At 38.4% G+C, this 12,672-nt stretch overlaps 1 protein-coding gene across 1 annotated transcript in view; it reads left to right on the top strand.

Moving 5' to 3' along the window:
• RBMS3 (RNA binding motif single stranded interacting protein 3) overlaps positions 1-12,672 on the top strand; it is a 782,080-nt gene that overhangs the window by 372,413 nt on the left and 396,995 nt on the right. Inside the window, exon 6 of the mRNA XM_038392245.2 lies at positions 5,763-5,821. Within this exon, the coding sequence (XP_038248173.2) occupies positions 5,763-5,821 (59 nt within the window). The remainder of the gene's footprint in view (positions 1-5,762; positions 5,822-12,672) is intronic.

Below are 12,672 nucleotides of genomic sequence, written 5' to 3'. Positions count from 1 at the left end.
ATCTACTCAGGTGTCATTTTCTAAGGGTAAGAGGGTGGCTTGGTTATCTCCTTTTGTGCAATAAGTAAGCTAGTGCAAATTGTTTATGTACTTCATGCTGTGTGATTGTAATGGTCATAAGAGGATATGAGAAAGGAGGTTACGTATTTCATTTCTTCACTAGTTAATCATCTTGAATTCTGCTGTTTCTGCTAAAGGTTGTTCATTCCTTACATACGCCAAGCTTTTCAAAAATGGTTGCCGAAAATTTATGCTCCTAGGTCACCTATATTTAGGCACCTGAATAAGTGGCCTGATTTTCAAAAGTGCTGAGCCATCTGCTATTGACTTCATTTTGTGCTGGTGGGTGCTCAGCACCTTTGAAAATCAGACCAATTATTGAGGTGTTTAAAGATGGACCGAGGAACCGAAGTTGAACAGCCATTTTGAAAATTTTGGCTGTAATGTCATTCTCAATTGCTGTGCTCATTTATACTATATCCAGTGAAAAAATTATCCTTTCTGAATTTGACAGTCAGAATAAACAAGTGGTAGAGGCAATAACACTTAATGATAGGTATGGGTTATACACTGAGTTAAACGTATTTCTGGCCAATATGGTCAATCTTATGAACCCAACAGCAAATTCCTGATTCACTGACCCTCTCCTTTTCTTTCCCCCCAACACATGCACAGATTCATGAAAGTGGCCTAAGTTCTGCTACTGTGATCACAGGCAAATAAAAAGAAGTTTTTGTGGTTGCAGAGGTTTTCTTCAAAAGATATGGGGCCCTTTGATTTTTAGGGAAAAACAAATCATTTTTAAAATGGCTGAAGTAGTAAGTATCTTTCATTAAATAAAATACAGGATTAAAAATGTAGTTCAGCAGTAGGTGGAATGCACAGAAATGATCATGTGAAACAGAAATTTTTCAAGTGGTAGTCCACATAGATTCCACTCGGTGTGAATATGCCCCTTGTGTGCAAGATTGCTATCACATTCATTGAGCATGTGAACACCAAGAGTAGAATCCGTATGGACAACACATCTCAATGAGTCGCGGATGTACATAAGATAGATAACCATTCTTACCATTCTATAAGGCATCTGTGGAGAATTTTTTCAGAAATCTGTGCGACTTTCCCATCACAATATTGTCATAAAACAAACCCATGTACGTTGTTTATATATAAATTAATAAATCTGGAGGAAAGGAATCTGGGTGGGAGGGGAGACAACCCTCAAAAGTTTGGGGATCACTGGTGAGACAATCTAAAAGAATCTTTCACTTTGTGTATTCACATCAGCTACAACTGATGTGTTCTCTAAGTGCTCCATATAATTTTAACACCGGATATTGGATGATTAATATGCCAGCTAACTTTCTGCTGGTATTTGCTACATAAATGCTGATCTACCACCTGGAGCCTTTAAATAAAAATATAATCCGTTGTTAAATAGTATCATACTGTTACTGAGATACCTGCTAAATAACATCATAAACTTTGTCTATTCTGCTTTCCTTATGCACCCAGAATTCTCAATTAAGTTTCTGGGAGTTCTGGGTATATGAGGACTGCAGGATGAGGCCCTATGTAAACCTTCAAGCCAGATTCATAACCTGAAACCACCTTCAGTAATTGAAGCTAGCAATATACAAGGAACCAAGGAAAAGTTTATTTTATTTTATTTTATTTTATTTTATTTTATTTTAAATTGTTACCAATACCATACACTACTGGAGTTTTCCTTGGGTTTGGTTGATATGCAGAAGCTGATCTTTTTCAGGAAGGCAAAAGGAATGAAAGGGAAACATTAGAACTAGAGCTGTGTAAAACTTTTGTGGTAAAACCCAAAGTAGAAGTTAAACCTTGAATTTAGGTTTTGAATTTTGTGGTAAGTGAGTGATATTGCATGATTATTGAAACAGTAAGCTGCTCATGTCAGGGACTGTCTTTTGCTATGTGTATGCTAGAAGTGCCGAGTGCAAAGAAGCTTTTCACCTGAGACCTTGAGAAATTTGACGTTTTAGATCAGTTTTGTTTTGAGTTTTTGGTTCCATTGACTCCCATAACATTTAGTGTGAAGTTTTGAGTAGTTTAACCCAAAACTAATAAGTACTAGAGCTGGTAGAAATTTTTTTCCAAAGGAAAAGGCTTTTTGTTGAAAAACAGACCTTTTACAGTTTTTGTTTTAAAAAAAAACTCTAAATTTTTGTTCAATTTTTTTGCAACATTTCTTATCCAAATGACTATCAAAATTATCACTGAAATTTTATGGAAACCATGATAAATTAAAACATTTTGAAAATTTTAATAATGTTGACAATAAAAAAGTTTTGTGAAAGATTTCATGGAAAGTGCAAAATGGGTCTGTTTTGAACCCTGCAAAATGGAAATTGCTCACAGCCTCTCAAGTTCCTAACATCCACTCCCATTCAGGTTTAGTGATGCAGCAAGGATAAGCTTAAAGATATGTACCTGAAATCCAAAGTGTAGATGATGGTGGGTTTTGAACTACAGCGCTCCTGTAATATTTCTTGGATGAAGCACTTGAATATAGGCCCTGTGGAAGGATGGTTTCAAAAACAGGCACTATAATTCAGCAGGAAACTAAACAGTGCTTATGTGTTCTCATGACACACACAAACCTATATGACAGGTTTCAGAGTAGCAGCCGTCTTAGTCTGTATCCGCAAGAAAAACAGGAGTACTTGTGGCACCTTAGAGACTAACAAATTTATTTGAGCATAAGCTTTCATGGGCTACAGCCCACTTCATTGGATGCATAGAATGGAACATTTAGTAAGATCTATATGTTAAGAAAATCTATATGTTCCATTCTATGCATCTGATGAAGTGGGGCTGTAGACCACGAAAGCTTATGCTCAAATAAATTTGGTAGTCTCTAAGGTACCACAAGTACTCCTGTTCTTTTTACAAACCTATATGTCTAGTATCTTTATATTTTAAAAATACTAGTACTGTACAGAGCAAACATATGGGCTGTTGGATTTTAATAACTAGTAGTTAGCATTTAAAACAACAGATTAAGAAGCCGTCTCTTGAGCTACATTGTATTATTACATCATATTTATGTGTGAATTCCCATTGTGGAATCCACTTTTGGAACCTCTGTGTGGATAGAATCGAAATTACATAGGATTTAGTTGGCTTTCCTGTCAGGATAAACTAACAGAAATCAGAGCCTTGTATTACAGTCCTTCTATGCAAGAAAATTATCATCATTTTCTGAATAAACTAAATACTTTTCTATCTTGCAGAACTCAAATTATCACCACTCATCAGAGCTCATGTTTCAATTACTGTGAAGTATTTAGGAAAACTGCGTCCAAATTAATTCTAGTTACTTTCTTGTAGTAGTACTCAGGGTTTATAGCTATACATTAATGTGAAGGCTATTCATAGAGTGGAGAGCATTCCTTAGCACCTCTTATTATTCCAGTAGAGTCCAACTCTCCCAGCACTTAGCTACATGAGTAATTTTACTTGCTTGAGTAGTTCCACTGGGATGAACGGGACTACTTCCAGGTGAAATGATTTATGTGACTAAGCATTTGCAGGATTGCAGTGTATAGCAAATAACCTTGGAAAGTCTATAGTAAAGGTAATGGAACTACAAATGTCTCTTTATGTTAGCAAGAAATTCAAAAGAGTAAAGCAGATTTAAGTAACTGCTTCAGATTTCAGGCTCTGGGTTCTTGCACTCACAAGTAAACCACCGTATGCACAGACTTCTAAATCTCAGAGGCTTGGATGGAACAGCATATCCATTCCTTTGGAGTTTTTATGTTACGAGAGAGTCCTAATGAAGACTAATGTTAGGGGTTTTTTTGGAGAAAGTTTAGTTGGGGGTTGAGTTTTATTTGAGGCTGTTGTGGGTTAACTGCTGATTTTAATTGGATTCTGTTTCTCAGTATCTGTCAAAGACTCTTAAGACAATAGAAAGGCATTGTTTGTTTATTTGTATATATTGCATTTATTTGGTTTATAAATCAAATAAATGAAAATGCACTTCATGGACCAAATTTTTTGCTGGTGTAAATTTACTCATAAAATGCTTGTAAATCACACCAACAGAGAATTTGGTACTACAGTAGGACCTCAGAGTTACAGACACCAGAGTTACGAACTGACCAGTTGATCACATACCTCATTGGGAACTGGAAGTACACAATCTGGCAGCAGCAGAGATGGAAAAAAAAGAAGCAAATACAGTACAACACTATGTTAAATGTAAATTACTAAAAAAAAAAAAAAAAAAAGGAAAGCAGCATTTTTCTTCTGCATAATAAAGTTTCAAAGCTGTATTCAGTCAGTCAATTGTAAACTTTTGAAAGAACCATCATAATATTTTGTTCAGAGTTCCAGACATTTCAGAGTTACGAACAACCTCTATTCCTGAGGTGTTCGTAACTCTGAGGTTCTACTGTATATTCTTAGGATATGTGCTTGCTGGTCTTTAGCTGTGACTAAAGTCTGCTACAAACACTAGTGTAAAGAATAATGTAAGGGAGGTGTACGTAAAGGCCCCAACTTTGGAATTCCTCTCTGTTCAGCAAGGCACATAAGATCACGTTTAACTTTAGGCACATGCTTAAGTGCTTTCTTGAATAAGGACCAAAATTATTATTGCTAAAGAGAACCTTGGCTGACTGACAGAATGTCTGTGTATCTAATGTATTGTGCCCATGATCATGGTATCTGGTGGTTGTATCACAATTCATGATGGTGGGTCATGTCTTACATGCACATCTTTCAAAATGAAAGTACACCTTGTGAGAATATGTGTACTGTTTCTTAAAATTTGGTGAAAGATGGTTTCAGGAAAGGTTCTAGAAGGAGCTGGGCAGTGAAGTAGAGATGAAGACAGTGTAGCTTTAGGGATAATATTGGTTTTCTTTTTTTACTTAAGTCTGGTATTCAGTGATGGCAAAAAGAGGCCCTGTCTGTGAATCTTTACCATTGTTGCATGACACAAAACAATTTCCAAACTAACTAATAAATATGCATTTTCAGTCCTCTTCCATTTGAGTTAAAGACAGGCACTCACTTTATGGTCTAACTGTTGAATGCAACAAGTTGTAACTGGTCCATGAAATTAAATTCCCTCTCAAGAGTCTGAGTCTTGTGGAAGTACTCTTAAGCTGTGCTGTTTGTTGTAGTGCCATATATGCAAACACTCATCAGTATTCAGCTAGAAAAGCCTAAAGATACAAAAGCAATTAGCAAAAATTGCTTTGACTAAAATGTACTAGATACCTTTTTTTAAAAAAATAATTCTTCCTCTGGATCTCTTTTTGTCAGCCAGCTTTATAGGGCATTTGGTGAATGGTGGGAAAGCGTCTACTCCATTCCCATTAAAAAACAAAACTTCCTTTGATGGCTTAAAATGCAAATATACATTTAAATAAAGTTAATTTCCTTCACCAGAGAAAGATCTCTGTCTATCTGGATAGCCTACTGGCCACTCCTGTAACTGGCATTTTTGTTGGCAGTCTCAGTGTAGAGATCAGCGTTTGAATGGGGCATGGAAAATGTACATCCCTCAAGATCTGCATTGCAGTGCAGGGGGAATGCAGGGAAGCTTGCTGTCCGTCCTCTACCTCTTCTATGGGTGAACTCCCCTCTCTCTCGTGTGTGTGTGTATACATATATATAATAAACGGGATGGAATAGTCTGCATAGATCTAGGGTTAAAATATAATAACATGCATTTTTCTTTTTTTCTTTTTCTTTTTTTTTCTTTTCTTGTTCTGTAGGTATGGGAAAATTGTATCCACAAAGGCAATTCTTGACAAAAACACAAATCAGTGCAAAGGTATGTGCAAAGAGTCCTCCCAATGAGTTTGGTGTCTGTTTGGCTGATTGACTGGTATTCCATCCACCAAGGTTCGGGCTCCGAATGTGCAATCAACACAATGTACAGTATATTGCAAACATATTTAATAATGCCAGTGCTCTGAGTTGTATTTTCCAGTAACATTGCTCATTAATTTTTTTCATTAACAAACAAAATGAAAATCGCAAATCAGAACAAGTTTCAAATTGCTTCGGTAGAAAAGTAAATTACCTTCTAACCACAAAGCGTTATCTGATTTGAATGATATCATCAGTGATGCAAATTGATTTCCTATATCAAAATGAGAAACCCTTGGGAAAACTTTCCCAAGCAAAACTTGGTTTAATTTTTCTATTCTAGAATGTCTCAGACTACATTACTGGAAGAAGAAATATGCACTGTGGCAAAACATTGATCATAAAATTGTGACATAGTGATATGAAAATGATTTCTCTTACTCTTGCAGTTTTGCATTTTTAATTTCTCTGATAATATTTCAAAATACTCTGTTTCTTTTAGTGAAATACAATGTGTACTGTGGAGATATGGTGTTTGCATGTATCTGTATCTTTCTCTAGATAGATACATACAGAGATTTCTGAGACTAGAATAATTATCTGATAAACAGTTTGAAGGTCCATTTTTTCCATGGATGGGACTTTAGCTGTTGGTTCTCACAGTGGAGTCCACTTCCCTGCAGGATAAAACTGTAATATCACAGCTAATGAACTATAGAATCTTTTTGCACTGATGTCTCACCAGATTTGCCTCACAAGGAGTGGATTCTGGAAGAAAGCATTTTCTGTGTAGCCCTGGTAAGAAAAGGTCTGTGGCATCTTAAGGTAGCAAACTAAGTGAAATATGAGGTTAGTGATGAGATAAGATGTGAAGAGGGGAAATATGGAAGGAAACTTGAGGAAAAGTGAGTAGGGACAAAATCCTGCCAGTGTTACAAAAGCGTGCTTAGTAACTGGCAGAAGAAGCATATGGAGTTTCTTTCACTATAACCCATGCAGCAGCAGTACTGGATAGCCACACAATGGTATATTAGGAAGGGGGACTGAAATTGTACCCTAACAAAACACCACAGTCCCAAAAAGGCATGATTTGCCACCTGGTGCATGTAGTCAGGCTCTAGGACTCATTGTACACACACTGTGCTGGCCTGCATATGCAAGATGGGGTGCTTGCTTCTGATTTAAAATTAACAGCAGTGTCTGTCTCATCAAACAATCCAACAAGATGGTGCCTTATGTTCAGCACTGCACCACCGTTCCCACCAACCTTTTGGAAATAACGATGGGGTATAATAAAAGGAAAGGATGTGGCTTCTACATATAAAATGTGTGTGAGGGAGGGAAGAGGGTGCTGAGAGACAGAAAGAAGAGAATGGAGGGATTTAGACTTCTATTTCTGGGTTTGGGGGCTGTTTCATTTTGTCTTCTGTTATATCACAACAATAGGTGCTATGTAATAATGAGAATTTAATAAGGTTTGTTTTCATTATAGTTTACAGCAAGGAAAACGTGAGACACATTTGTTCATGTTTTAGAGGAAAGATCTTTATGGCATGAGTAGTACAACTGAATGAGCATAAACATTGACTTATTTACAATAGATGGCATGGAAAAGGCAAATGTAGTAAGGATGAGCATTTTGCTTATTTAAATACTGGATAACAGTTCGTTCCTGTTTGACAAAACAAACTTCTTAAAGGTGCAAAAAAGAATGAGATGGCCAGTCAAGTAGGCACACCAATCTGTAATGTAGGTGGTGTACCATCAAATATAAAGAGAGTGATTATAGTTAAATTTGAGAGTGGTGGGAAGCCATCTTGCGATTTTAAGACTCAGAAACATATTTCAGTGCCACTTGATATTTGGCCACAGCAGTGGGTTTAAAACTAAAACCTCCAAATAAAGAGTTCACATGAAAGCAAAAAAAAAAAAAGATCATTTTAAGAAATTCCACAGGTATCAATGAGATTCCTCACAGATCCACTGAGACAGAATGACAGGTTTCAGAGTAGCAGCCGTGTTAGTCTGTATTCGCAAAAAGAAAAGGAGGACTTGTGGCACCTTAGAGACTAGCAAATTTATTTGAGCATAAGCTTTCGTGGGCTACCGCTCACTTCATCGGATGCATTCAGCTGTAGCTCACGAAAGCTTATGCTCAAATAAATTTGTTAGTCTCTAAGGTGCCACAAGTACTCCTTTTCTTTTTGAGAGAGAATCCTGTGTCTAACTTGAAGTGTTACGTGTATCCTTTTCCAACAATGAGGAAAACAAATTGAATTTTAGTTTGATTTATTCTTCAAACATTCCTCTGCCTGTAAAAATTCACTCGCACCATGTTAAGGACTAGTGTTATCAAAACATTTTTTTTTCTAGTGAGAATTAAACAGTCGGATCCAAGAAAACGTATATTCCAAGATAGTTCACTAGGGAAACCTTTTGACGTAATCTTTCATTTCAAGATTGTTCTTCTTGGGTAGCATACACACTGAGGCATAGCAGCAGCAACAATCACTCTGTAATAGAACAGTATATTAAAAAAAAAACAAGCACAGTCATGACAAAGTGGCCAAAAATCACTGAACAAAACATGGAACAATCACATATGGTGCGTAATGAAAAATGGACATATGATTCATACAGATATTCAAACACAAAAGCCTGATGACATCTAATGTACAAGTTGGAGAATTTTTGCTGTTTTTGCTTTTCTTTCCATGCATTTGCCTTTTGGGTCTAGTGTATTGCTGATTTTAAAAGTTGGGGTAAATTATGTAAGAGAAACATTAATCTTAAATGCATAGACTTTTCCCTTTGCAGGGTTTTTTCCTGCAACTGGTTTGCCTTTGATAGACTTACATGTTTAGAGCAGAGGGAATGAGTAATGGGTGTTTCACAGTACAGTTTCCATACCTCATAGCAATGGAATACAGAACAGTTAATCTGCCAAATATACAAGCCCATTCCTTAATGTATGAATTTCTGTCATCTGCATCTGCCCTTGCAGACTCTTTAATGGTGTGCATGCAGATTTACTTCCTAGTTTACTCAGGAGCTCATATTGTCTTGGGCATTTCATCAGCACCTTAAAAGATGAGTCATGGGAGAATGACCAGAGGTCTTAATTCCTACCTATGAGGATCATTCAGTTTTATGAAATAAAAACCATGAAATCAGTAGCTTCTAGAAGACAGACACTTCAACCTTACAGACTTCATTTTACAGAATAGAGGGAGTGCCTGCCTTGATTTAATGAGTGGCAGTGTTTTGTCTTTGGAGGGAAACTTACCTAACTTGATGAGGGAAACCACAGAGACTTCATAAGTAATTGTCATACTTCACTGAAACCTCTTTCTTTTCCAGAAACCTATTGCTAGATACTACTCATTCATATTTAAAAGGCAAAAGTTTGGGTTACAAACGTACTTTCATTAGGGTTTCTTAAAGTTTTTAAGGTCAGAAGGGAACATCTAGTCTGCCCTCCTGTATATCACAGGTCATTCAGCTACAGCCAGTTACTTCTGTATTGAGCCCAAGATTCAAAGCCCACTGAGCCTTTTCTTATATGAATTTATCTTTCTTTGTGTATAGAAAAGGGTGACCTTGTGGCCCTAGCCACAGGGCTGCTACAAGAGTAGAGAGGCAATGAGCAGGAAGTGATATGGTGATGCCAACTACCTCTGCACTGATATTGGTCTGTCTTGTCTTAAATTTAAGTAAGTGGGACTATTCCTATGCTTAAGTACCGCATGAACCGAAACCTAATGTAAATGAGGTGCTCGGAAGCGCTGGTAACCAAACCCTTAGAAGCATCTGGATAGATATGTGTGTAATATATTGTATATATCTGTAAACCTGAGACAGTAACCTATTTTATGGTTGGACTCTGAAGATTAATGCTCTTACATCACTTTGAAAATATGTATTGCTGTACCTATGCTTTGTATTTATTAATTATTATTGTGATATCATATTTAAAGTGAAGGAGTTTGGCTCAGAATAGCAACATGGAGCAGCAGTGAAATCTAGTGAAGAAAGCAGCTAAGCTCCGTGGACAGCTCTTTAGATGCTAAATTTTATTTATTGGGAATAGCACAAACTGAAATAAGTGTGCTCTGTTAGTTATGATTCTCAGAACTGCCATTCTGAGAGAGAGAGAGAGAGAGAGAGAGAGAGAAGAAAAAAATCCAGCAAAGTGGTTCTGTGCTTGTTCACTGACTGTAAACTCCACACACTGGGAAAGCATGCTGAGCATGCATGGGGGGAATGGCTCTCATGGTCAGGAAATAATTTGTAACACACGTTTATTTAATTTTGAAACCATATGCTTATATAAAAAATTAGAATCTCCTATTTTAGATAGCTGGATACAAAAGGAATGTGGAAAAAGAAAAGGAGTACTTGTGGCACCTTAGAGACTAACACATTTATTTGAGCATACGCTTTCATGAGCTACAGCTCACGTCATTGGATGCATTCAGTAGAAAATACAGTGGGGAGATTTATATACACAGAGAACATGAAACAATGGGTGTTACCATACACACTGTAAGGAGAGTGATCAGGTAAGGTGAGCTATTACCAACAGGAGAGCGGGGGGAAACACTTTTTGTAGTAATAATCGATGTGGGCCATTTCTAGCAGTTGACAAGAACGTCTGAGGAACAGTGGAAAAGGGGGAATAAACATGGGGAAATAGTTTTACTTTGTGTAATGACCCATCCACTGCCAGTCTCTATTCAAGCCTAAGTTAATTGTATCCAGTTTGCAAATTAATTCCAATTCAGCAGTCTCTTGTTGGAGTCTGTTTCGGAATTTTTTTTTTTTTGAAGAATTGACACTTTTAGGTCTGTAATCGAGTGACCAAAGAGATTGAAGTGTTCTCCGACTGGTTTTTGAATGTTATAATTCTTGATGTCTGATTTGTATCCATTTATTCTTTTATGTAGAGACTGTCCAGTTTGATCAATGTACATGGCAGAGGGCATTGCTGGCACATGATGGCATATATCACATTGGTAGATGTGCAGGTGAATGAGCCTCTGATAGTGTGGCTGATGTGATTAGGCCCTATGATAGTGTCCCCTGAATAGATATGTGGACACAGTTGGCAACAGGCTTTGTTGCAAGAATAGGTTCCTGGGTTAGTGGTTCTGTTGTGTGGTGTGTGGTTGCTGATGATTATTTGCTTCAGGTTGGGGGGCAGTCTGTAAGCAAGGACTGGCCTGTCTCCCAAGATCTGTGAGAGTGATGGGTCATCCTTCAGGATAGGTTGTAGATCCTTGATGATGCGTTGAGAGGTTTTAGTTGGGGGCTGAAGGTGATGGCTAGTGGCGTTCTGTTATTTTCTTTGTTGGGCCTGTCCTGTAGTAGGTAACTTCTGGGTACTCTTCTGGCTCTGTTAATCTGTTTCTTCACTTCAGCAGATGGGTATTGTAGTTGTAAGAACGCTTGATAGAGATCTTGTAGGTGTTTGTCTCTGTCTGAGGGGTTGGAGCAAATGCGGTTGTATCGCAGAGCTTGGCTGTAGACAATGGGATCATGTGGTGTGGTCTGGATGAAAGCTGGAGGCATGTAGGTAGGAATAGCGGTCAGTAGGTTTCCGGTATAGGGTGGTGGTTATGTGACCATCGCTTATTAGCACCGTAGTGTCCAGGAAGTAGATCTCTTGTGTGAACTGGTCCAGGCTGAGGTTGATGGTGGGATGGAAATTGTTGAATTCATAGTGGAATTCCTCAAGAGCTTCTTTTTCATGGGTCCAGATGATGAAGATGTCATCAAAGTAGCGCAAGTAGAGTAGGGGCATTAGGGCATGAGAGCTGAGGAAGCATTGTTCTAAGTCAGCCATAAAAATGTTGGCATACTGTGGGGCCATGCGGATACCCATCGCAGTGCCGCTGATTTGAAGGTATACATTGTCTCCAAATGTGAAATAGTTATGCGTGAGGACAAAGTCACAAAGTTCAGCCAGCAGGTTTGCCGTGATATTATCAGGGATACTGTTTCTGACGGCTTGTAGTCCACTTTTGTGTGGAATGTTGGTGTAGAGGGCTTCTACATCCATGGTGGCCAGGATGGTGTTTTCAGGTAGATCACCGATGGATTGTAGTTTCCTCAGGAAGTCAGTGGTGTCTCGAAGATAGCTGGGAGTGCTGGTAGCATAGGGCCTGAGGAGGGAGTCTACATAGCCAGACAATCCTGCTGTCAGGGTGCCAATGCCTGAGATGATGGGGTGTCCAGGATTTCCAGGTTTATGGATCTTGGGTAGCAGATAGACTACCCCAGGTCGGGGTTCCAGGGGTGTGTCTGTGCGGATTTGTTCTTGTGCTTTTTCAGGGAGTTTCTTGAGCAAATGGTGTGGTTTCTTTTGGTAACCCTCAATGGGATCAGAGGGTAATGGCTTGTAGAAAGTGATGTTGGAGAGCTGCCTAGCAGCCTCTTGTTCATATTCTGACCTATTCATGACAACGACAGCACCTCTTTGTCAGCCTTTTTGATTATGATGTCAGAGTTGTTTCTGAGGCTGTGGATGGCATTGTGTTCTGCACGGCTGAGGTTATGGGGCAAGTGATGCTGCTTTTCCACAATTTCAGCCCGTGCATGTCGGTGGAAGCACTCTATGTAGAAGTCCAGTCTCTTGTGTCGACCTTCAGGAGGAGTTCACCCAGAATCCTTCTTTTTGTAGTCTTGGTAGGAAGGTCTCTGTGGGTTACTATGTTGTTCAGAGGTTGGAAATATTCCTTGAGTCGGAGACGTCAAAAATAGGATTGTAGGTCACCACAGAACTGTTTCATGTTCATGGGGGTGGAGGGGCAG

This window comes from Dermochelys coriacea, chromosome 2, assembly GCF_009764565.3.
Source record: "Dermochelys coriacea isolate rDerCor1 chromosome 2, rDerCor1.pri.v4, whole genome shotgun sequence".
In the NCBI taxonomy this organism is placed as follows: Eukaryota; Metazoa; Chordata; order Testudines; family Dermochelyidae; genus Dermochelys; species Dermochelys coriacea.
The sequence above is the reverse complement of the archived record's forward strand: the minus strand, read 5'-3'. Positions and strand labels throughout refer to the sequence as shown.